The sequence below is a fragment of the Hylobates moloch genome, unplaced genomic scaffold (assembly GCF_009828535.3).
Source record: "Hylobates moloch isolate HMO894 unplaced genomic scaffold, HMol_V3 SCAFFOLD_6, whole genome shotgun sequence".
Taxonomy (NCBI): Eukaryota; Metazoa; Chordata; class Mammalia; order Primates; family Hylobatidae; genus Hylobates; species Hylobates moloch.
This window is the reverse complement of record NW_026652281.1, coordinates 145850245-145875395: the sequence shown is the minus strand read 5'-3', so window position 1 is coordinate 145875395 and position 25151 is coordinate 145850245. Positions and strand designations below refer to the sequence as shown.

At 43.4% G+C, this 25151-nt stretch overlaps 2 protein-coding genes across 3 annotated transcripts in view; both read left to right on the top strand.

The window, feature by feature from the left end:
• Window positions 1-25151, top strand: part of PANK3 (pantothenate kinase 3) — a 211112-nt gene that overhangs the window by 18555 nt on the left and 167406 nt on the right. The window lies entirely within an intron of this gene.
• The window catches only part of SLIT3 (slit guidance ligand 3), a 652947-nt gene that overhangs the window by 570595 nt on the left and 57201 nt on the right, over window positions 1-25151 (top strand). For both annotated transcript variants that reach the window (XM_032158593.2, XM_032158594.2), the window contains exons 21-23: window positions 17541-17609; window positions 19255-19326; window positions 20230-20301. In XM_032158593.2, the coding sequence (XP_032014484.1) occupies window positions 17541-17609; window positions 19255-19326; window positions 20230-20301 (213 nt within the window). The remainder of the gene's footprint in view (window positions 1-17540; window positions 17610-19254; window positions 19327-20229; window positions 20302-25151) is intronic.

Here is a 25151-nt window from a genome sequence, read left to right as displayed (position 1 = left end):
CTTAGGTAACCCCCTCTGGTTTCTCAGTCTCAGTCCTGGAAGCACAAGTTAAGAGGAGTGATTCTGAAAACAAATAGTCTTGGGTTTAAATTCCAACTTTACTACCTACTGATTGCATCACTTTGGGCAAGTTACTTAATCTCATTCAGCCTCTATTTACTGATCTGTGAAATGGGGATAACAGCAGTATATCCTTCACAAGGCAGAGGGTGACTAAGATAACATGACTAAAGCACTTAGCCCTTTGTGCAGCACATAGCCATGGTTTGATGAATGTCAGTGGTGATTATTAACCTTCCTTTCAGAAAGCCTTTTGGGTGGCTAAGACTGGGTTACATGCCTCTCACTTTCATCTCCATGGCTCTTCTCTCAGGTATCACCCTGCATTGTAGTTGCTTATTTACTTATTTCCCCTTCTAGACCAAGAGCTCCCTGAGGGCAGCAATTGTGTCTCATTCACTGTTTGTTTTCTTTCCCCCTCCAGAGTTAAGCACAGCAACTAACCCTTAGCAGGTATTCAGGAAAGGATGAATAAGACAATGATCTTGAACAAGTCACTAAACCTCTCTGAATCTGTCTTGTCTTCTTCTTTTTTTTTTTGAGACGGAGTCTTGCTGTGTCGCCCAGGCTGGAGTGCAGTGGCGTGATCTCTGCTCACTGCAACCTCCGCCTCCCGGGTTCACACCATTCTCCTGCCTCAGCCTCCTGAGTAGCTGGGACTATAGGCGCCCGCCACCACGCCCAACTAATTTTTTCTATTTTTTAGTAGAGACGGGGTTTCACCATGTTAACCAGGATGGTCTCAATCTCCTGACCTCGTGATCCACCCACCTCGGCCTCCCAAAGTGCTGGGATTATAGGCGTGAGCCACCATGCCTGGCTGCACATGGATTCTTGAGTGTGTGTTGTGGCTCCAGGCATTTTCCAATGCTCAGAGAAACTGAAACTAGGGCTGCCAGCCCAAGGGAAGGAAGGGAGGCCTTGACAGTTGCTAAAAAGTTCATGTCCACCGTGAGTTTGAGCTGGGGTCATGCCCTTGAAGTTCTGTGTACACAAATGCCCCCACATGCAGTGAGTTCCTGCCCTTCCCTTGGACCGGGCTGTGCCATGGGATGGGGCTGCAGAGAATGACTCAGTTATACTCTCCTTTCTGGGCCAATTGAGTGCCAAGTGACACATGTCAAAGGACAGAAATGCCATGACGATAGGCCGTGAATGCTTTTCCCCAAAGCTCATGGAACAAAATCTGAAATAACAAAGATAACTGGATGCAATTATAAAGTAAACTTCAGCACTTTGGGAGGAGACCTGATTTTCTTCTTTGGAAATGGTATCACTTCCCTTGGCCAGACATGGCTTCCAAAGTGCACCAAGGAAGGCAGCCCTCACTTCTTTCCCCAAACCATCTTCCTGGGGTGGAAGGTGGGGGGTAAGCAGGAGAATGAGTGTCAAAGAAAGTGAAAGCTGGCAGACCCAGAGAATTATGGCTGGGAGCCTCTGGTTCAGGGACATTGGCTGAGTCCAGATCCAGGGTATCCAATGCAAGCTTTCCAGCTCCCTCGGGTATCATTAGTGATCTCAGGCAGAGCTGCCAGCTTACAAAACAAAATTAAGTTTAATTCACCAAGAAGAAGCAAAAACAAAGTTGCCCAGCATTTCTCTAAAAGGCAGAGTATGAGAGTCTGTTGCAAGCATGCAAGACCCCAGCAATGCCATCTGAGCAGGAGGTGATTTTTTCCTCCAGTCAGCTCTCTACAAACCCTCACTGGCCCTTCTCTCACAATCTCCTTTCAATTCTACCCTGGGTGAGTCAAGCCAAACTGAGCCTCATTCCCACATTCAGTCTTGCAAGTGTTCTTTGAAGTAGGGCTACAGTACCACTTGCCCTCTTTGTCTGACCCCAAATCCTGTGCTCATGCCCATTCCACCAGAGGTTCTTAAATGTTTAGGTCTCAGGACTTGTTTATGCTTTTCAAAAGCATCCAAGACACCAAGAACCTATGTTTATGTGGGTTATAGCTATTGATATTGATCATATTACTAACACTGAGAAAATGTTAAAATATGCATTAATTCCATTTAAAAGTAACAATTATATACCCATGACATGTTTATATAAAAAGCACATTTTTAAGACAAACCAAAAGAAATGCAGGTGAGAAGAGTTTCATTGTTTTATATTTTTGCAAATCTGTTTAATATCTAGCTTCCTAAAAGACAGCTCAATTTTCATATCTGCTTCACCATTCACTTTGTTGTGGTATGCTTTTTGGGTGAAGGATAAGAAATCCGGCTTCACACAGAAATGTATTTGAAAAGGGAAGAGCCAGGTGCAGTGGCTCACACCTGTAAGCCCAGCACTTTGGGAGGCCGAGGTGGGTGGATCAGCTGAGGTTGGGAGTTTGAGACCAGCCTGACCAAAATGGAGAAACCCTGTCTCTACTAAAAATACAAAATTAGCCAGACGTGGTTGTGGGGGCCTGTAATCCCAGCTACTTGGGAGGGTGAGGCAGGAGAATTGTTTGAAGCCAGGAGGCAGAGGTTGCGGTGAGCTGAGATTGTGCCATTGCACTCCAGCCTGGGTGACAGAGTGAGACTCTGTCTCAAAAATAAAAATAAAAAGGGAGGAATACTTTAATAGTCTTTTCAGATAATTATGGGTGTTCTTCTTTGATAAAGACCAAAGCTCAACAAGTGGCATTTTCTTAAAGGCTAGTCGTAGTGTGGAACTGCACCAGTGAACTTTTGGTCCTCTGTTACAGAACTCTACTGATCTGTCTTATGCTTTGAATGGAACTTTCCCCATGCACGGTCTTGTAATATCATGTGTTGGTCAATGGAAAAATATCAGTTCATTGAGTTACGCAGATCTTCCAAATGCTAACACATTTCATTATACAATATATTCTTAAAATAATGTCCTTTGACATCACCACCGATCTCACCAGAAAAGTCTTTAAGTGAGGGAAAGTTGTTAAGCTCAATGTGGCAGTGAAAAGTTTTCCAAAATTTTAATTTTTACTTGGAAGCACAAATTTATCATTGGCAAAAAATACTGTGAGTTGCTTTTTCTTTTTTTTTTTTTTTTTTTTTTTTTTGAGATGGAGTCTGGCTCTTTCACCCAGGCCAGACTGCAGTGGCGCGATCTCAGCTCACTGCAAGCCCCGCCTCCCAGGTTCACGCCATTCTCCTGCCTCAGCCTCCCGAGTAGCTGGGACTACAGGCGCCCGCCACCACGCCCGGCTAATTTTTTGTATTTTTAGTAGAGACGGAGTTTCATCGTTATTAGCCAGGATGGTCTCAATCTACTGACCTTGTGATCCACCCGCCTCGGCCTCCCAAAGTGCTGGGATTACAGGCATGAGCCACCACTCGCGGCCTGTGAGTTGCTTTTTTTAAAGTGATGGGCTTACTTTGTTCATTTTTAAGAAATTATCTACTAAATAGCCATGTCTGAATAACGAGTTTGCCAGTCTTTCTTTTAGGTAAAAACAGTGTTCCATGAAAAAATGTAAAAGCCAGCTAGTTCAGCTTGCAACTCAATTACACAGGTACTTTGCTCTAGACAACCAACGTGCTGTGTGTGTACATCTCCCATTTTGTCATACAGGACATTAAAGGAATGTGTGCTCAAGAGTTGAACATTAATACAAACAATAATTCTTGATACTTCATCAAGGGCATTCCTGGTTTTTGTAAAACCCGCAAGTACACAGAGGTAAAGCATACAGTGACCACCAGTTTCGTTTGGTAGCGATGTCCTGATTCATGCTGAGGTGCCAGCAGTTTTACCGTCCACTAATTTTGTACCATCAATGCAAATGTCAACACAGGGCAAAAGGAAAATAATATTTTAACCTTATTGTAAATATAGTTTTGGCCTCATAGACCCCTGAAAAAGCCTCAGGGACCCCCAGGGGTCTATGGATGACACTTTGAGAACCACTCTGGTCATTACACATTGGCGAGCCATGGATAGAGAGAGATAACTGCTCTAAGTCAGCACAAAGTTGCTAATTTAAAAGGCAAGCTTACAGAATCTTAAGAAGAGCAGGACAGAAGCAAATGCAGGACATCTCATCCCTCAAAGTCACCGGAATACTCTCTGTGAAGGTAGGGCCTCACTGCCTTCAGAAAGTACAATTATTGCCATGCAACTGTCCTTTTAAATTCAAGCTTACCTCGCTATTTTAGAACTGAAACCTAAAAATCTGCTTGCTTCCATTTATGGAAATGTTTACAAACATCAGCTTTCCTGGTTCTGGAAACAAACTCTGCAAAGCCTACATCTTCATCACGGTTAGAGAAGAAATGCAGAATCCAGTGCTGGTGAACAGCTTTCCCCCATATCCACCCCTGGTTAATATCCATGATGTTTAGACATATATTTTTGGTCTAAGGACAATGAGCATGGATTTGTTGTCCTATAACTTGATATCCCAAGGAAAAGAGGGGGGAAGGATGACATAGCTCCAGGCACAACTATTGGAAGAAAGGATTTGTATTAGGATGTGGGGTCTGAGAACATCGTGGGAAGCAGGCTGGCAGTGTGCATGTGCCTGTGCATGGGGCTCAGCCCGGAGGTAGGAGGGCACAGGGCTGAGATGCAGCTCTCTGAGAGTGAGTGTGGCAAGAGGTGATGACAAGAATGCACTGGTTGAAGAAGCAAGAAGGACCTGGCCTGGCACCGTGTGGGTTCCAAGGAGTTAGGGGATGGAGGTCTGGGGTCCAGAAAGCTCAATGGCGCTTGGTCCTCATCCATAGTTTTATTGGGGGAGACATGCAGGCAGGAGAAGGGGGAGTGCGACGTGCAGGTGACAAGCACAAGGGAGTGGCTCAGGCAATATGTGCTCTGGGAAGGGAGGAATCCAGGAAATTCTGCCCACCTGGCCTTTAAGAAAGCAAACAAGAATGTCCTGTCTATGCTACAAACCACCACAGCCACCATTTCTAGAGCATTTACTGTGTACCAGGTGCTGTGCTGGGTTTTCTTAACAGGTAGTCTCATTTCACCCTGCTAACAACTCTTGAAGGCAAGTGTCGTTATTCCCATTTTGCAGATGAGATAACTGGAGCTACTGAAGGTTGAATAATTTTTGACGATCACACTGCCAATAAGCAGCAGAGTATAGACTCAAGCCCAGGTCCATCTGACCCCAAGTCCTCCCTGTGGCAGAAACCCAAATCCCTAGGTGTTCTGCCCAGTGGCCTGGCTTGCTGGGACTTACATGGGTCCTCTTGAAAACTGACATCTGCATTGCAGCAGGGAGAAGGCAAGCCCAGGCCCCCTGCCATGAGGCTATAGGTACCTGTCAGTGGTTCTGGCTATGTCCGTCCTGACAGCTGGGCCTTCTCTAGCAAGGCCAGCTGCTGCCTGAGAAGAGCCTGCTGCCTTTTATATCCCCCACGCTCCCCAGAGCACGTAATAGAACAACTGCCCAGGGCTGACTACATCCTTGACATTCTCTGGCCCAGGGAGAGAGACTGAAATGTGCCTCCAGCCAGCTGGAGGGGTTGATCACACCTTTGGAGAGTGGGCCAGCTCTGGGCACAGCAGCACTTATGAGTCCTGGCACAGGCCCTGGCCCAGAGAAGACCTCAGCAGATGGCACCAGTAGAGGACACTTCTCTGCACTATTGGACAGTGACAGCCATCTATGGGAGGGGCCGTGGGCGGCCTGAGCACAGGCCAAGAGCCGAGAAGGCTCCCTTCCGTTCATTGAGTTCATTGTGCCACACACTGTGGTAGCAGCTGAAGGTACGGTGGCTACCATGACAGATAAGATCCCTTCTCTCAGAAACTTACAGAAGGGGAGAAAGACAGTAAGAAAACTGACCAGAAGATCAGGCATTTCACACAGGAAGCAGAGGGGGATTTCCCAGGAAAGTAATGGAGGGAAACAGAGTAGAAAGAACATGTTTTATGAAGACCTCAAGGTGGAAAGATCTTAAATTCAAGAAACCAAGAAGGCTGTGAGATGGAGCAAATAGGATGACAAAGAGGGTGATGTGTGCTGAAAGCTTGAGAAGGGATAAGTAAGTTCTTGTGGGTACAGGGAGAGCTGACTCCAAGAGAAATGCAGGAATCCAGGAAGAATTTTAAGTGGCATGATCCAGTTCTCATTTTAGAAATGCTACCCTGGAAGAAGAAGAAGAGAATGAACAGCAAGAGGAACATTATCTTTCAATAAGCTACATGTATTATTGGATGGAGATATGTGTGTGTGTGTGTATGCGTGTGTGTATCTGTCTATATGTATGTGTGTGTGTATGTATATTTAAAATGTGTTGGCCACCAATGTGCCAGGTACTGCTCTGAGAACTGTTCACAGAGACTCAAATTTAATCCTCAGAATCACATCAAGGTGGTGATTATTATAAGCTTTGTTTTACAGGTGACTAAATGTAAGCTCAGAGAGGTTAAGTATTTTGCCCAAGGTCACACAGCTCTTAGATAGTAGAGCCAGGATGTGAGCCTCAGCTGCCTGACCCCTGAGCTGCCCCCACATCACTCCAGGACTCTAGTGGAAATTCTGGCCTGGAGTAGAGTCTCTGGAATCTCCCTCTCCATTAACATTCAGCTGATCTGAGTTCTTCGTGGGGCATCAGTCAGCACCACAAAGCTCCAAACAGGAATCGGGAACACCCAGTCACAGAGATCTGTGTGGAGTTTCATGCAAGGCAGATGTGTCCTTGTGTGTTTGCACTGGGGCTGAAATAGAGCGTTTAAATGCAGGTCAAATGCAAAGGTTGACCTGCCAAGAAACACTCTGGCAGTTTAAGGCTGGTGGGGCAAGAGGGCAGTCTCCTGAAAGGGTCCCTCTGGGAGCCTGGGCTGTAGGCTACGGACAACTTTGGAGTTCAGAGTTTTCATGAAGGGCTTGCTACAAAAAGAGCTCTCCCCACCACTGCATCTGCATTTCTGATGTGAAAGCTTTGATTCTGAGTCTTCTGAGCTGTGCTGCCAGGTCGCTGGGGACATTCTGCACTGAAAGCAACTTCTGCTTGGCTCCATCATGCCAAACGCAGCTCTCCCTGAGGAGTTCAGGGGTTTTCATCACACAGATGACGTTTCCTGAGCATCTACCGTTGCCAGGCAGAGTGCGAGAATGCTGTGGTGAGCGAAGCAGACATGGTTCTGCCGACATTAATCACAGAATCACACAAAAGATGTCACCATGGGGGTCAAATGCTGTGATGAAAAGACAGCCAATGCTTTGGCTGTCTTATATAACTTTAGGCCAAAAGGACTTAATAGACATTTACAGAAATTCTGCCCAACAACTACAGAATATACATTCTTTTCACCAGCACATGGAACATTCTGTAATATCACCAGCACATGGAACAAGCTGTAATATCACTGGTAGTTGTGGGAACTGATATTGAAGAAGTAATGCTGGAGCTGAGATCCATGCATCTGTAGGAGTTAACCTGGCAAGGAGGGAGAAGAGACACTAGTGTGTACAAAGACCCTGCCCCCCACCAGAGGGGATGGGGCATTTTAGGAAGGTTAAGGCCAGTGGAGTTGGAACCAGAGGTCAAGGGAAAGTCTGATAAAAGATGAACCAAAGACAGGAGGCAGGGCTCTAACAGTTAATTTCCTGTCTCAACTGGGTAGGCTGCGGTGCTCCATTGTTCAGTCACACACTTGGTCTAGATGTTGCTGTGAAGGTATTTTGTAAATGCAATTAATATCTACAATCAGTTGACTTTTTAAACAATATATTTAGGAGGTACAAGTACAGGTTTCTTATATGCATATACTGTGTTGTGGTAAAGTCTGGGCTTTTAGTGTACCCATCACCCAAATACTGAACATTGTGCCTGATAGGTAGTTTTTCAGCCCTCACCACCCTCCCACATTTTGTAGTCTCCAGTGTCCATTATCCTACTTGGTATGTCCATGTGTACCCATTGTCAAGCTCCCACTCATAAGTGAGAACATGTGGTATTTGACTTTCTGTTCTGAGTAATTTCACTGAGGATAATGGCCTCCAGTTCCATCCACATTGCTGCAAAAGACAGGATTTCATTCTTATTTATGGCTGAGTAGTATTCCATATATATAGACATTCCACATTTTCTTTTTTTTATTTTTTTTATTTTAAGTTCCAAGATAGATGTGCAGAATGTGCAGGTTGTTATGTAGGTATGCATGTGCCATGGTGGTTTGCTGCACCTATCAACCCATCATCTAGGTTTTAAGCCCTGCATGCATTAGGTATTTGTCCTAATGCTCTCCCTTCCCTTGCCCCCCAACCCTCAACAGGCCATGGTGTGTGTTGTTCCCCTCCTTGTGTCCATGAATATACACCACATTTTCTTTATCCAATCCTCTTTTGATGGACATTGAGGTTGATTCCATATCTTTGCTATCGTGAGTAGTGCTGTGATAGACATACAAGTCCAGGTGTCTTTTGGATGTAATTATTTATTTCTCTTTGGGTGTTTACCCAGTAGTGGTGTTGCTGGATCAAATGGTAGTTCCATTTTTAGTTCTTTGAGAAATCACCATACTGTTTTCCATAAAGGTTGTACCAACTTACATTCCCACCAATAGCATATGAGCATTCCTTTTTCTCTACATACTCACCAAAAATCTGTTGTTTTTAGACTTTTTAAATAATGATCATTCTGCTGATATGAGATGGTATCTCACTGTGGTTCTGATTTGCATTTTTCTGATGATTAGTGATGGTGAGCATTTTTCGTATGTTTGACCAATTGTATGTCTGTTTTTGAGAAATGTTTATTCATATCCTTTGCCCGCTTTTTAATGGTTTTTTTTTTCTTGTCAAGTTCCTTATAGATTCTGGATATTAGACCTTTGTTTAGGCATAGTTTAAAAATATTTTTTCCATCCTGCAGGTTGTCTGTTTACTGTTGTTTCTTTTGCTGTGCAGAAGCTTTTTAGTTTGTCCCATTTTTATATTTTTTGTTTTTACTACATTTGCTTTTGAGGACTTAGTCATAAATCCTTTGCCTAGGCCAATGTCCAAAAGAGTTTTTCCTAGGTTTTCTTCTAGGATTTTTATATTTTCATGTTTTACATTTGGGCCTTTAATTCATTGTGAGTTAATTTTTGTATATGGTGAAAAGTATGAGTCCAGTTTCATTCTTCAGCATATGGCTATCCAATTTTCCCAGCACCATTTATTGAATAGGGTGTCATTTCCCCAGTATATATTTTTGGCTTTGTTGAAGATCAGTTAGTTGTAGGAATGTGGCTTTATTTCTGGGTTCTCTGTTCTGTACCATTGATTTATGTGTCTATTTTTATACCAGTACTGTGCTGTTTTGGTTACTATGGCCTTGTAATATAATTTGAAGTCAGGTAATATGATGCCTCCAGCTTTGTTCTTTTTGCTCAGGATTGCTTTGGCTATTTGGGCTCTTTTTTGGTTCCATATGAATTTTAGGATTTTTTTTCTAATTCTGTGAAAAATGACATTGGTCATTTGGTAGGGATTGCAATGAATCTGTAGATTGCTTTGGGCAGTATGGTCACTTTAACAACGTTAGTTCTTCAAATCCATGAGCATCGGATGTTTTTCCATTTGTTTGTGTTGTCTACAGTTTCTTTCGTCAGTATTTTGTAGTTCTACTGATAGACATCCTTCACCTCCTTGGTGAAATATATTCCTAGGGTTTTGTTTTTGTTTTTGTTTTTGTCCTTGTCTTAGCTATCGTAAGGGGGATTGCCTTCTTGATTTCGTCCTTGACTAGATAGTTGTTGGTGTTTCGCAATGCTACTGATTTCTAAACATTAATTTTGTAGCCTGAAACTTTACTGAATTCGTTTATTAAGTCTAACAGTTTTTTGGTCAAGTATTTAGTGTTTATTTTCTAGAGATAAGATCATAACATCAGCAGAAATATTTGACTTCCTCTTTTCCAATTTGGATGCCTTTTGTTTCTCTTTGCTGATTGCTCTGGTGAGGACTTCCAATACTACATTGAATAAGAGTGGTCAAAGTGGGTATTCTTGCCTTGTTCCAATTCTTAGAGGGAATCCTTTCAACTTTTCTCCATTAAGGATGATGTTGGCTGTGGGTTTGTTGTATATAGCCTTTATTATTTGAGGTATGTTCCTTGTATGCCTAGTTTGCTAAATTTTATCATGAAGGGATGCTGAATTTTATCAAATGCTTTTTCTGCATCTATTAAGATGATCATATGGTTTTTGTCCTTATTTCTGTTTATGTGATGCACATTTATTGATTTGTGTATATTGAAGCATCCTTTCATTCCTGGAATAAATCACACCTGATCATGGTCTATTATCTTTTTGATGTGCTGTTGGATTCAATTTGGTAGTATTTTTTTGAGAATTTTTATGTCTATTGTCCATTCAGGATGTTAGCCTGTAGTTTTCTTTTTTCATTGTGCCCTTGTCTGTTTTTAGTATTAGGGTGATACTGACCTCATGGAATGAGTAGGGGAAAATTACCTCCTCCTCAATTTTTTTAAATAGTTTCAGGAGGATTAATACTAGTTTTTTGTGTGCTTGTTAGAATTCAGCTATGAATCCATCTTTGGATTTATGGTCCTGGGCTTTTTGGTGGCAGTTTGGTGGGGGATATTTTGTATTACTGATTCAGTCTCTCTACTTATTAGGGGTCTACTGTTCAAAAGTTATACTTATTCCTGCTTCAATTTCAGGAAGTTGCATGCTTCCAGGAATTTATCCTTTTGCTCTAGATTTTCTAGTTTGTGATTATATCGTTGTTCATAATAGTCTGATGATCTTTTGTATTTCTGAAATATCATCTCCTTTTTCATTTCTGATTGTATTTATTTGGATCTTCCCTCTTCTTTTCTTGGTTAGTTTAGTTAGTGATTTATCAATTTTGGTTATCTTTTTGAAGAACCAACTTTTTCTTTTGTTAATCTTTTGTATTCTTTTGGTCCCCATTTCATTTAGTTCTGCTCTGATTTTTGTTATTTCTTTTCTGTTTTGTTGTTCATACTAGAATCCTTAGTCTCACCGTGATCTTTGTTATTTCTCTTCTTCTGCTAACTTTGGGTTTGTTTTGTTCTTCTTTTTCTAGTTTCTTGGGGTGTGATGTTAGGTTGTTAATTTGTGATCTTTCTACCTTTGTGATGTAGGCATTCAATGCTACTAACTTCCCTCTTAGCACTGTTTTTGCTGTCTCCCATAGGTTTGGGTATGTTGTTTTTTCATTTTCATTCATTTGGATTTTTTTTTAATTTTAATTTTAATTTCTTTGTTGACCCAATGGTTGTTCAAGAGCATGCTGTTTAATTTCCATGTATTTGGATAGTTTCAAAAGTTTGTCTTGGTATTGATTTCTAGCCTGATGTCACTGTGATCTGAGAAAATACTTGATATAATTTCAGGCTTTTTAATGTGTTAAGACTTGTTTTGTGGGCTAACTTGTGGTCTATCTTGGAGAATGTTCCATGTGCTGGTGAAAACAATGTATATTCTGTAGTTGTTGGGTAGAATTTCTGTAAATGTCTATTAAGTCCATTTGGCCTAAAGTCCAATTTAAGTCCAATGTTTCATTGTTAATTTTCTGTCTCAATGATCTGTCTAGTGCTGTCGGTAGGGTGTTACCAAGACCCTACTATTATTGTTTTCTCGTCTGTTTCTTTCATTATGTCCAGTATTATTTGTTTTGTGTTATTTGAGTTCTCCAATGTTAGTTGTGTATGTATTTAGGATTATTACAGCCTCTTGCTGAATTGTTCCCTTTGTCATTATATAATGACCTTTTATGTCTTTTTTTTACTGTTTTATGTGATATGTCTTTTTTATCTGATATAAGTGTAGCTACTCCTGCTCACTTTTGGTTTCTGTTTGTATGGAGTATCTTTTTCAACCCCTTTACTTTCAGTCTATTTGTGTCTTTATGGGAAGGATAAGTTTCTTGTAGGCAGGATATAGTTGGATCATGTTTCTTTATCCATTCTGACAATCTGTATCTTTTAGGTGGAGCATTTAATCCATTTATATTCAGGGTTAGTATTGATATGTGAGGCTTTGTTCCTGTCATATTGTTGATTGTTTTCAAGTTGTTTTATAAATTCCTTGTTTCTTTCTTTTTCTGTCTTTGTGGTTTGGTGAAATTCTGCGGTGTTGCCATTTGATTCCTTTCTCTTCTTCCTTTATATAATTGTTTTATATGAACTGTGAGTTTTATATTTTCATGATTTTTTGTGATAGTGAATATCGACCTTTCATTTTCACATTTAAGACCTCATTGAACATTTCCTATAGGGTTGCTCTAGTGGTGGCAAATTCCCTTAGTATTTGCTTGTCAGGGAAGGACTTTATCCTTAATTTATAAAGCTTACTTTGGCAGAATACAAAATTCTGGGCTGACAGTTTTTTTTTCTTTCAGCACTTTGAATATGCCATCACATTTCTCTTCTAACCTGTAAGGTTTCTGTGAAAAGTCTTCTGTTAATCTGAGGGGTTTCCTTTGTATATGACTCCATGCTTTTCTCTTGCTAATTTTAAAATCCTTTATTTCACTTTTATATTAAACATTCTGAATATAATATGCTATAGTGATATCCTTTTTGCAATGTATTTGCCTGAAGATTTCTGGGCCTCCTGCAAATGGATGTCTAACTCTCTTGACAGACTTGGGAAATTTTCATCAATTACTTTCTCAAATATGTTTTCTAAACTTTTTGATCTCTTTTCCCCCTTGGTAATATCAACAATTCATAAGTTTGGTCACTTTATGTACTCCCACATATCTCAAAGCCTTTGTTCATTCTTTTTATTCTTTTTTCCTTATTTTTGTCTGACTGGATTATTTCAAAAGACCTGTCTTCAAGTTCTGAGATTCTTTCTTCTGCTTGTTCTAGTCTATTATTGAAATTTTCTAATGTATTTTGTATTTCCTTCAATTAATTTTTTTAGTTTCAGAATTTCTGAATTGGCTTTTTTTTTTTTTTCTTCTTTTTGAAACAGGGTCTAACTCTGTCACTCAAGCTGAAGTGCAGTAGTGTGATCACAGCTCACTGCAGCCTTGACCTTCCAGGCTCAAGTAATCCTTCCACCTCAGCCTCCCTAGTAGCTGGGACCACAGGCACATGCTACCTTGCCCAGCTAACTTTTTATTTTTTGTAAATACAGGGTCTCACTATGTTGCACAGGCTGGTCTCAAATTCCTGGGCTCAAGCAATCCTCTGCTGGCCTCCCAAAGTGCTAGAATTACAGGCCTGAGCCACTGCACCTGGGCTTTGGTTTTTTTTTTAAAGATGTCTGTCTCCTTGGAAATTTCTTATTTATAGCCTAGATTGAGTTTTTAATTTCTTTGTGTTGGTTTTCAGATTTCTCTTGCATCTCATTGAGCTTCTTTAAGAATAACATTTTGCATCCCAGGGATGAAGCCCACTTGATCATGGTGGATAAGCTTTTTGATGTGCTGCTGGATTCGGTTTGCCAGTATTTTATTGAGGAAATCAACATGGCACATGGATACATATGTAACAAACCTGCACATTGTCACATTGTGCACATGTACCCTAAAACCCTAAAGTATAATTGAGAGAAAAATGCCTTTTTTTAAATTCGTACATTCGTGACCCGAAAGAAGCCAACAGAGTGAAAGTTTTGCCAAAAAAAAAAAGAATAACATTTTGAATTCTTTACGTGGCATTTCAAGGAATTCTTTTTGATTGGGATCTGTTGCTGGACAATTGTGGTCCTTTGGTAGCATCATATTTCCCTGCTTTTTCATGTTTCCTGTGTCCTTCCTTGGATTTCTGCACATCTGGTGTAGCAGTCACTTGTTTGAATTGTTTGAAATTGCTTTTGTAGGGGAGAATTTTCTCTGAGGAGATATATATATATATATATATATATATATATATATGTTGTTGATTAAGATACTTTGGCTTTGATACTGAGTGCCTGTGGTAGTGTGATCTTTGTATGAATTCCTCGGCAGGGCATAGGATCAGTGATCTCTATAATCACATCCTCAGTGACTTAGGGTACCAGTATTGGTTGAGGTGGTGGTGAAGTTTAGCTGGAGATTTACATGCAAACTGAGCCAGTCTTTGGGCCCCAGTAGTGGCAACATAGAATGAGCAGCATAGAAGGTGGGAAGCCACTGTCGATCTCAGGTCATACTCCTTCCCAGCAACTCCCTCGGATCTCCCTGGAGAAGAGATGCTCCCTGGACCAGTGCCTCTCTGCCTGTCCTGCTCATTCCTCCAGCTCCTGCCTCCAAGCTCCCCATAGCCACACTGTCCACAGAACACTTCCTGCAAGGTGTGAATGATGGCCCAACAGTTTGTCCTCCCCTTCTTCAGCCTGCACAGAGCAGAGCCTCCCTGCCCAAAGGAATAAGCTGGACAAGTACCCCCTCCCAGTGTCTGCTCCTTCCCACCACCAGCTGAGCCCCTGCCCCTATTGGGGAATAGGGCAAGCATTCACTCAGAATGCAAATACCCCGCAGCCTTTCATGCAGGGGGTGCAGAGGGTGAGTACAGATGAGAGGCCTGAGGAAGCTCTGCAACACCAGCCTCTGCCCTTGTCTGCAGTCATGGCCTCTCATTGTGCTTTGAATAAAATAACCTCCAAGGCCTCAGTGTGATCTACCCTGTCTCCCACTGTCCTCTCCTGACCCAGGAGACTTCAGCCCCTCAGCCTGCCTTCTCTGCCTTGGAACTCAAGCTCTGGGCTGTCCACAGGCTGCATTCTTGCCAGACTCTTCCACCTCCCCTGCTCTTTCCAAGTCTTCACCCTTTTCACCTACCAATCCTCATCTTAAAACATGTCTTTCTCAGATGTGCATCTTCCTTTTTTTTTTTATTTTTGAGACAGAGTCTCGCTCTGTTGCCCAGGCTAGAGTGCAGTGGGACCATCTCGGCTCACTGCAACCTTGGCCTTCTGGGTTCAAATGATTCTCCTGCCTCAGCCTCCCTAGTAGCTGGGACTACAGGCACGCACCACCGCACCTAGCTAATTTTTGTATTCTTAGTAAAGACCGGGATTTGCCATGTTGGCCAGGCTGCTCTCAAACTCCTGGCCTCAAGTGATCCACTTGCTTCAGCCTCCCAAAGTGCTGGGATTACAAGAGTAAGCCACTATGCCCGGCCAGCATATTTCTCTTTTTCTTTTTTTTTTTTTTCAAGACACAGTCTTGCTTTGTTGCCCAAGGCTGGAGTGTAGTAGCGCAATCTTGGCTCACTGCAACCTCGGCCTCCTGGGTTTAAGCGATTCTCCTGCCTCAGCCTCCTGAGTAGCTGGGATTACAGGCATGTGCCTCCACATCCAGCTGTATTTTTTGTATTTTTGTTTTTATGGTTTTTTTTTTTGTATTTTTAGGAGGGGGGTTTCACCACATTGGCCAGGCTGATCTCAAACTCTTGACCTCAAGTGATCCACACGCCTTGGCTTCCCAAAGTATTGGGATTACAGGCATGAGCCACCATACCTGGCCCCTCAACTGCATCTTTCTGCAGTAAGCCCCTTGGTGTTTCCTTGCTCCTTCCCAAGAAAGCACAGATTGAAATTCATAATTTATATTTCTTTATACATCTGCCTGCTTGCTCTCGTGCATGCCCCCCACCTCCTCCCTGCCTCCGGCCTCCTCTCTTCTTCCTTGCCTCTCTCCACGCCTCCCCTGCCTCTCCGCCCTCCTCCTCTCTCTCTCCCTCCCTGCCTCCCTCTCCCTCCCTCCCTCCCTGCTTCCCTCTCCACCTATATTTGATTTTTAATTGTCTGAAAGCAGGCATTATGGCTCTTATTCACCAGTATATACGATACTTGGTACATCATAATCGTTTAATAAATACTTGGGCTTGAATTAATGCATGCATGAATGAATGCATTTCTCTTGGCTTTTCTGTCTGAGGGCACAATCTAAGCATGTGCATGACTGAATTTTAGGCTCCCTGAGACAGAAATGGAATCTGGTTCATCTTTGTATTTCCCCCAGGATCTAGCACAGATCTTGGCCCATAATGGTACAGAACCAAGGATCAAACCAAAAGGACATCAGTCCAATATGCCATGGCCACCTAAGACCTTATTAGGTCCAGTCCAGCACCCTGTGCCATGAGAGTCCCCAGGGGCCAACTATAGGAGGAAAGCTACTTGGTCTTAATTAAACAAAGATAATGTACGTTCCAATGTGGCCTTAAAGCTAAGGCTGGTTCAGTCATTGACACCTTGACCCATATTCTGTTTTAACCCATTTCTATCCCATTCAGTCATTTTGTGGTAGGTCTACTGGACACTAGGTAGTGTGCCAGCACCTTATTACTCAAAATGTGGTCTGCAGACCAGCAGTCACCACCATCACCCAGGAGCTTATTAGAAATGCAGATTCTCCAATCTTACCCCAGACCTAGGGTCAGAATCTGTGGTCTAGCAAAATCCAGGTGATTTGCATGTACGTTGAAGTTTGAGAAGCACCAGGCTAGCAAGAGATAGACCTAGTTCTAGCCTCATGGAGCTTAAGGCAGACACTTGACAAATGGACAGCAGTGGCTATGTATTGACTCTTAAAAGAGAGGATGCTATGGGAGCTTTAGATCACCAAGGAGATCAAAGCAGTTCTTGTAAGCCATCTTAAATGTTCTTCAGCTTTGTCCTGAGAGCAACAGAAAGCCTGGAGAAAGGGGTTTACAGCAAGAGTGGCCTGTCCCCACTTGAGAATAGCATTAACTTTTATTTATAGGTAGGAATAACCTTTGTAATTCATGAGTACATAATTACAATGAGACTTTCTTGTCTTAAGCCACACTTGAGTCTCTAAGGAGGTGGCCTCATCCTAGGTGAGCAGGTCAGTGTAGGATGCTGAAGTCCAGGCAGGTCTAAGCTCAGCCTTTGCCTGTCCGGAAGGAGTCCCCATTTGTTGGGTGCAACCTCACTCTGAACCCCTGTCCCCTCCTGCCATGTGGTCCTTCTGCTGGGAACTGTAGTACAGTGCTCCAGCAACAGAGATAGCCCCCCGTTTCCTCAGTTTCCAAATGTATATCAGAGATAGTCAACATTGAATTAGGGTTCTTAATCATGCCTGGCTCAGTTCTCCCAACAGCTTCCGGAAGCTAAGTGCGGAATTGTGATAAGACTACAGTCAGAGCTGGGCTCAAATCCTAGCTCAACCACTTGCTTGCTGCATGACCTTGGGCAAGTGTTTTAACATCTCTGAACTTTTCTTCAACTGTGACTTCCTGCTACATAAGGATATTTTGAGGGCTGAATATAAAATGAGTGTTTTATTTATTAAACAAATATTTATTGAATACCTACTACGTATCAGCTCTGTAAACAGCCACGGGGGGATCCAACGGTGGGCAATTTTAGACAAGAATCCTGCCAACATGAAATGTATAAGTCCAGTGGAGAAAAAATGTCATTCATTGGATAATCAAATAAATATTAAATGACAAATATAGTAATGCTTTGAAGTTGGGGAAGGAGACTCTAAGAGTAAAAGAGGGACCTAATCCAGCCTGGAAAATCAGGGAGGCTTCTCTGAAAAGGTAAGAATTTGTACAGTGTCTCTTTCTCAGGTGTTGTCTCTCCGCACCTCTTTCAGGTACCTGGAAGGAAACCACCTAACAGCCGTGCCCAGAGAGCTGTCCGCCCTCCGACACCTGACGCTTATGTAAGGAGCCCAGTATTGGGTGGGATGTTTATTTTTCCCTGCTGGGGTCGCTCAGGAAACTGAAGTGGATGGCAAAAGAGAACAGAGCTGATGCAAGTGGTAATTGAAAGATGCCTGTCTGCTTAGGACCAGAAGCCAGTCTACAAAGGGAAAGTGGGAGATCTTGCAGAATGAAAGAGCATTACCCTTGGGAAAGCAGGAGACCTACTGAGAAAAGGTGAAAGAACACCATCTCTCTGTGGGATGGATTCCTATAAACTCCTGAAACCAGCCTCTAGATAAGGATTTCTCAACCTCGGAACTGTGGACATTGGGGTTAATTATTGGTTGTTGGGAGGCTATCATAGACATTATAGGATGTTTAACAACATCTGTGGCCTCTACCCACTAGATGCCAGTAATACTTCCCCCAGTATTGACAACCAGAAATATCTCCAGTCATTGCCAAATGTCATTGAGGGAGCACAAGTGCCCCCAGTTGAGAACCACTGCTCTAAAGCAATGGTCCTCACCATCAGCTCATTAGAGGAATCACCTGAGCAGTTTTTTTTTTAAGCTACTGGTGCTCAAGCCCATGCTAGATCAATTAAATCAGAATACCTGGGCATGGAACTCAGGCATCTTGTTTGTCCCAGTCTGGCACTACAAATACAGGGTCTCACTATGTTGCGCAGGCTGGTCTCAAATTCCTGGGCTTAAGCAATCCTCTGCCGGCCTCCCAAAGTGCTAGAGTTACAGGCCTGAGCCACTGCACCTGGGGCAAGCCTACTAATTCCTATTTCAAGAAGCAAGTGCCAGTGTGTTGTATGGTTAGGTGTACCGCTGATGAACTCATGGCAGTAGTAGTGCCAGACTGGGACAAACAAGATGCCGAGGAAAGCTCCCCAGGTGATTCTAATGTGCAGCTAACACTGCCACCGCTCTGGATGTTTATCCCCGCAGGGAAGCTCGAGGTTGCAGCTGGCAGAGGACTGCACCACCACCAACCTCAGTCCCCCTAAGAGAGAACCTGATAAGATAGAGTAAATGAATGCCAGAAAAGAAGGGGGATAGAGGAACAGTGAAAAGAATTAATCAGGGGAAAAAAGTACTAAAACAAGGAGAGATTGTTATTATATGTATCATATTTTGTTGGTACAGTGAAATGGATGAATAGTCATGTAACTGAATGATTGACTAGCTGCATAAGTGAACAGATGGATAAATGAACGACAATTGCTTGAATGATTGAATAAGTGTTTGAATGGAAAATGACCATTTGGATGAATGAGTGGGTAGATGAGTGGGTGGATAAGTGGGTGGATGGATGGTGGGAGGGAGGAAGGGAGGGTGGGATGGATGGATGGGCAGGCAGGCAGGTAAGTGCGTGGGATAAATATGATAAATATGTGAGGGGTAGATGGGTGAGTGGGTGGGTGGGTAGATATATGGATGGATGGATGGGCAAGTGGATGGGTGAGTGGGAGAGTAGATAAATAGGCCAGCAGCGGGATGGATAGATGAGTGAGTGAATTAATGAATAGGTGGGTGGATGGGTGGATGGGTAGATGGGTGGGTGGATGGCAGGTATGTGTGATACTTGGGAATGGCCTCCTACAGATGCAACTAAGACAAAAGCATGACCCCTCTGTTTTACTTTTCCTAGTGACCTGAGCAACAACAGCATCAGCATGCTGACCAATTACACCTTCAGTAACATGTCTCACCTCTCCACTCTGTGAGTACACTGAGATACTGTGTTTACCATGCCCATGGGCCTAGCAGTAGATGGTCACTCTTTCCCTCCCTCCCAGCAGGACTAGTTTATCTGCCCTAATGACCCTCAGGCCTATGGCTGCCCTAGCATAAGATACACCTTAATCATCAGAAGGAAGATAAAGTAGGAAGCCCTCCACTGTCCAGGCAGTTAGAGAAGAACTAGAACCTCATCGCTTCTGAAGAAGGCTGTCTTAGGAATACCTTTTGTGGTTTGTGAATTTTCTTTCCCAGAAATGGTTTTCCTACACAATTATATTTTGCTGAGACCCATTTATTTCCCATTAGCTTTGCACATTGTGAGTACTCATGATTGGACAGGAGAGAGAGGTGATGAACAAGCTGGTTAGAAAGCCAGCCTGCCACAGAACTTGAGTAAACTGAGGAAATAAAGCCAGTGCACCTCCTGGATTGGTGAAGAGGTTTCTTGTCCCTTTACGGGATGTTCTGTCAATATATCAACATTAAAAAGATAAACCATTGGCCGGGCGCGGTGGTTCACGCTTGTAATCCCAGCACTTTGGGAGGCCGAGGCGGGCGGATCACGAGATCAGGAGATCGAGACCACGGTGAAACCCCGTCTCTACTAAAAATACAAAAAATTAGCCGGGCGTGGTGGCAGGCGCCTGTAGTCCCAGCTACTCGGAGAGGCTGAGGCAGGAGAATGGCGTGAACCCGGGAGGCGGAGCTTGCAGCGAGCCGAGATCGCGCCACTGCACTCCAGCCTGGGTGAGAGCGCGAGACTACGTCTCAAAAAAAAAAAAAAAAAGATAAACCATTTACTTTGGTTCATAACGTGAACAGTGCACCTATGCATGGTAGAGAATAGAAAGACACAACAGGGCACGTGCCTCCTTTTCCACAGGATCCTGAGCTACAACCGACTGAGGTGCATCCCCGTCCACGCCTTCAACGGTCTGCGGTCCCTGCGAGTGCTGTGAGTACCCCAGCGTGCTGATTTTGACTTACACATTGCTGAGGGACAGCAGGAAGCAGACTAAGCACTCCCCTTCCCCGCTCTCCTTTGCCCAAAGCCCACTCCACCCCCAAACACACCTTCCTACCCAGCACCCTTATTTGCTCAGTGGAGTAGAGAGAGCTACCTTTGAGAGTCTGCCATTCCCAGGGTCCAGCCCACTACCACTGTGGAACCTTGAGCAAATCACTGAGCCCCTTCAACTTTCTGCATCTTTGTGTGTAAAATAGGATCAGTAGCACCTCCCTTGTGAGGATTAGGATATGCAATTGTATTCTACCCTCTAGTATTGAGCATAGTGTGTGGCCATAGCCACATTTCGATGATCATTCTGTTGACAGTTGTTTCCTCAGAGGGGCAATGCAGCATGGTGAACCTCTGCGTGGAAACAGCTCCTACCCCAGAGATCACAAGCTGGAAACCCAGGGACCCCGTCCAGCTCACAGACAGCTATTAGTTAGCAGTTGTGGGGTTGGCTCATAGAGTGTCTTTTTAAAAATACAAAGCTTAATAAGCTGTCAACATTTAAATATCAGGAGATTTCTTCCACAAATCCCACTCTCTATATTCTTTTGGAAAATTGAGAGACCTGGCCATACCAGGGCCCTGCCTCTGCATTCCTGCATGGCTGAGCAGCCCTGCCCCTTTAAACAGAGTTGTGCAGGCTGCAGCCTCCACACCTGGCCCACTCTCCTCGCCTGCCTGGCCCTGTCCTACACATGGGTAGTTGAGTGTCTTCTCATCCATAAAATCAGATAATTATGGTAATTGCCTCACAGGGTCTTATGAGGATTAAATGAGATACTGTATATGAAGTACTTAGCACAGCTCTGGCACTGTAAATGCTTAACAAATATTCACTTGTTATTATTCTTATATCACAGCTTGCTAGGGCAGGAAGGCACCCCACCACCACCCCCAACCCTGGGTCTGATTAACACCTGATTTTTGTGCCTTCCCATCTTGCTTCTATTTTATTAGCACATTCCTTTGAATTCCTTTGGTCCTTTGAATATCACCCTTGAATGCTATTCATGAAAACAGAGATGCCAGATACTCCACCCCCAAACCTGTCAACTTCCTGACTTTCTAGATCATTATTACTATAATAGTGATCAACATATTTTATGGGACAGTTTTCTTCGTCTAACCTTTTGTAACACTGCTGTGAGACCAAGACAATTCTGCCCATTTTAAACATGGAGAAACTGAGGCCCAGACTGCTGAAGTAACTGGCCAAGGTCTAGCAGTCAGGAGGTTGCAGAATCCAGCCTCCTGGGACCCAGGAGCCATTCCAGGGCTGAGCAGGAATCCACAAACAGCACCCAACAAGCTAGTCCATTTCAGAGCCTCCAGGCTGATGTGATTTATTGAGGCCCACAAAACACCGGTGTCAGCGACAACTCCCGCCACATGTCATCTGTGCTGTTATTAAAAATCAATTCTCTGGGGGCAAAGAAGTGCCCGCGCTGACAGTGTGCAATCTGTTATTGTCACTTATTTATTATCCACCTTCTCTGGGGAGTTTGAGAATGGAAACATCAGCATAACCATTTCCCTGTTTCCAGTTGAACATAGCAGGAGATGGGCTCGTATCACTGGCCAGGGCTGAAGCCGGACCTGCTCCCCCTTCCTTCTCCTACCATTCCCCCTCAATCCCAACCTATTGTCTTCCATCCCAGTCTAATAGTTCTGTGCGTGGGTTCACTGCCAGGAGGTGGGACCTGCCAGTTTTAAGGAATCTGCATGCATCTGTTCATAATTAGAGTAGTGATGGTTGGGGCAACTCAATATGTAAGAGGGAGAGAAAATGTTTGCCCATCCATCTGTCTGTCTTTTGGGGTGGTGGGGGTGATGGGGTGAACACCACCAGCCTGACCAGGGTTTTGTCTTTCCTTGGCATCTTGTTTGTCCCAGTCTGGCACTGCTACTGCCATGAGTTCATCAGCGGTACACCTAACCATACAACACACTGGCACTTGCTTCTTGAAATAGGAATTAGTAGGCTTGCCCCAGCATGGTGGCTTACACCTGTAATCCCAGCACTTTGGGAGGCCGAGGTGGGAGGATTGCTTGAGCCCAGGACTTCAAGACTAGCCTGGGCAACATGGTGAAACCCTGTCTCTACCAAAAAATTCAAAAAATTAGCCAGGCATGGTAACATGCGCCTGTAGTCCCAGCTACTTGGGAGGCGGAGGTGGGAGGATGGTTTGAGCCTGGGAGGCAGAGGTTGCAGTGAGCTGAGATCATGCCATTGCATTCCAGCCTGGGCAATAGAGCCAGACCCTGTCTCAAAAGAAAGAAAAAAAGAGAATTAATAGGCTTTTAGCATCATCATTTTAGAATCATGAGATCTTGTGCATAAAAAGGGATCTTAGAGCACCTCAGTCCAACCATCTACCTCAGCAGGGAGCAACCATTTTCTGCCTGAGGGCCAATTCAGGAAAAGTAAAAATGTTTATGGGCTACATTTCTTTTATGATATTTGTATCCTTTCTCCCACTAATTACACACCTAGGAATTTAGGTTAAAGAATCATCCAAAATGAGGGAAAGGTTCTGTGCATTAAAATCTTTGTTGTACTGTTATTTTTAACCTAAATTTTAAGTACTATCTACAAGGGCCACAGTGGGGAAATGTTTAAGGAAACCATGAGCCAACCAGTCAATTAAGTGCAATTATTAAAAGAGGCAAAGAAGAAAACTAGATAGCAATGTGGGAAAGTGCTTATTGCATAGCGTTACATGGAGAAATAAACCTAACTTGTATATATGTTACAATTATAACTTGTAAACATTTGTACCTATGAAGAAAGACTGTAAGAGAGCAAATGAAAAAAAAAGTATAGATAATGTTTATATAAAGTCATTTCTATAACAAATGAAGGCAAAGTTGAAGATGAATGAAGACCAGGCATGGTGGCTCACGCCTGTAATCCCAGCACTTCAGGAGGCCAAGGCAGGTGGATCACCTGAAGTCAGGAGTTCAAGACCAGCCTGACCAATATGGTGAAACCCTGTCTCTACTAAAAATACAAAAATTAGCCAGGCATAGTGGTGTGTGCCTGTAGTCCCAGCTACTCAGGAGGCTGAGGTGGGAGGAACAATTGAGGCAGGCAGGTGGAGGCTGCAGTAAGCAGTGATTGAGCCACTGCACTCCAGTCTGGGTAACACAGAGCAAGACCTTGTTTCAAAGGAAATAATAAATCAATAAAGATGAATGAAGATGGTAACATATTTACAACTTAGGGAGTTGGAAGAAAGACTGGCTTTTTAAAATCAGGAATTACATTGTCTGCAACTACATTTGAACATTTATATATTCTTTCCTCATTTCTGAGGGGTTTCATTCTTTTAATTAAACTTTCAGAAATGACCAGAGACCCAGAGATGTTGGGTGTTTGCGGCAGGAAGAAGAATGAGCGTCAAGGTTTAGTTTGGGCATAGACAAAGGCCAAAAAGTGATCTGGAAAGCAGGAAGAGAAAACTGACATTTAAGAGAGAGAAAGAGAGAGAGAGAATGTGTGTCTGTGTGTGTGTGTATATGGGTGGATATGAATACATTTCAGGAGAGCACAACAGGAGGGTGGTCTTTTAGCCCTGAGTACAAAACATGGTGTGGAAAATGCTTTTTCTACTTGGCTCCAAATCTGAAAATAGCGAAAAGAGAACATTCTTGTGGACATCTTCATCCTTCTTAGGGGATCCATGCATTCCCTGATCTTTGCTTCACACCAAGTCACGTGCCTTGTATGCGTGTGGTCCCAACTGTCTTGCCCCAGTCGCAGGAGGGCCACCTGGAATCAGTTAGCTCTGGGCAGGCAACTTCAGTGTGTGCTCACGAAGGAGCCAGTGGGATTATCATTCACCATCCTCAGTGTTTTTAGCTCCTAGTCCCCGAAGTAAGAATTATGCTGTTTATACCCACAGGGCTGTTCATCACTGCTCTACCAATTGCCTGAGTTCTCCTTAAAACATCCCTGTAAGGGAGCCCTTTGCTTGATTACCTTCTGAGACAAAGAGCTCACTCCCTTACCAGGCAACTCTATTCCACTTTTGACCAGCTATTAGAGCATCAGAAAATTCTTCTGAGCCAGAAGGTGACTCATTGTGACCTCCCAACCATGGTCCAGGGTTGGCACTTTGACATCTCTAAAATAAAAATAAGTAAACAAAAGTTTAATTGCAGAATTTAGGATTGAAGAGTGAATATTGAAAATTTTTCTGTCCAAATGTTTCATTTATAAGAAGAAAAGACAGGCCAGGTACGGTGGTTCATGCCTGTAATCCCAGCACTTTGGGAGGCTGAGGCAGGAGAATGGCGTGAACCTGGGAGGTGGAGCTTGCAGTGAGCAGAGATCACGCCACTGCACTCCAGCCTTGGCCACAGAGCAAGATTCAGTCTCAAAAATAAAAAAGAAGAAAAGACAGATTCAGAGAGGTTTAGTGACTTGTTCAAGATCATTGTCTTATTCATCCTTTCCTGCATACCTGCTAGGGGTTAGTTGCTGTGCTTAACTCTGGAGGGGGAAAGAAAACAGTGAATGAGACACAATTGCTGCCCTCAGGGAGCTCTTGGTCTAGAAGGGGAAATAAGTAAATAAGCAACTACAATGCAGGGTGATACCTGAGAGAAGAGCCATGGGGATGCAAGTGAGAGGCATGTAACCCAGTCTTAGCCACCCAAAAGGCTTTCTGAAAGGAAGGTTAATAATCACCACTGACATTCATCAAACCATGGCTATGTGCTGCACAAAGGGCTAAGTGCTTTAGTCATGTTATCTTAGTCACCCTCTGCCTTGTGAAGGATAT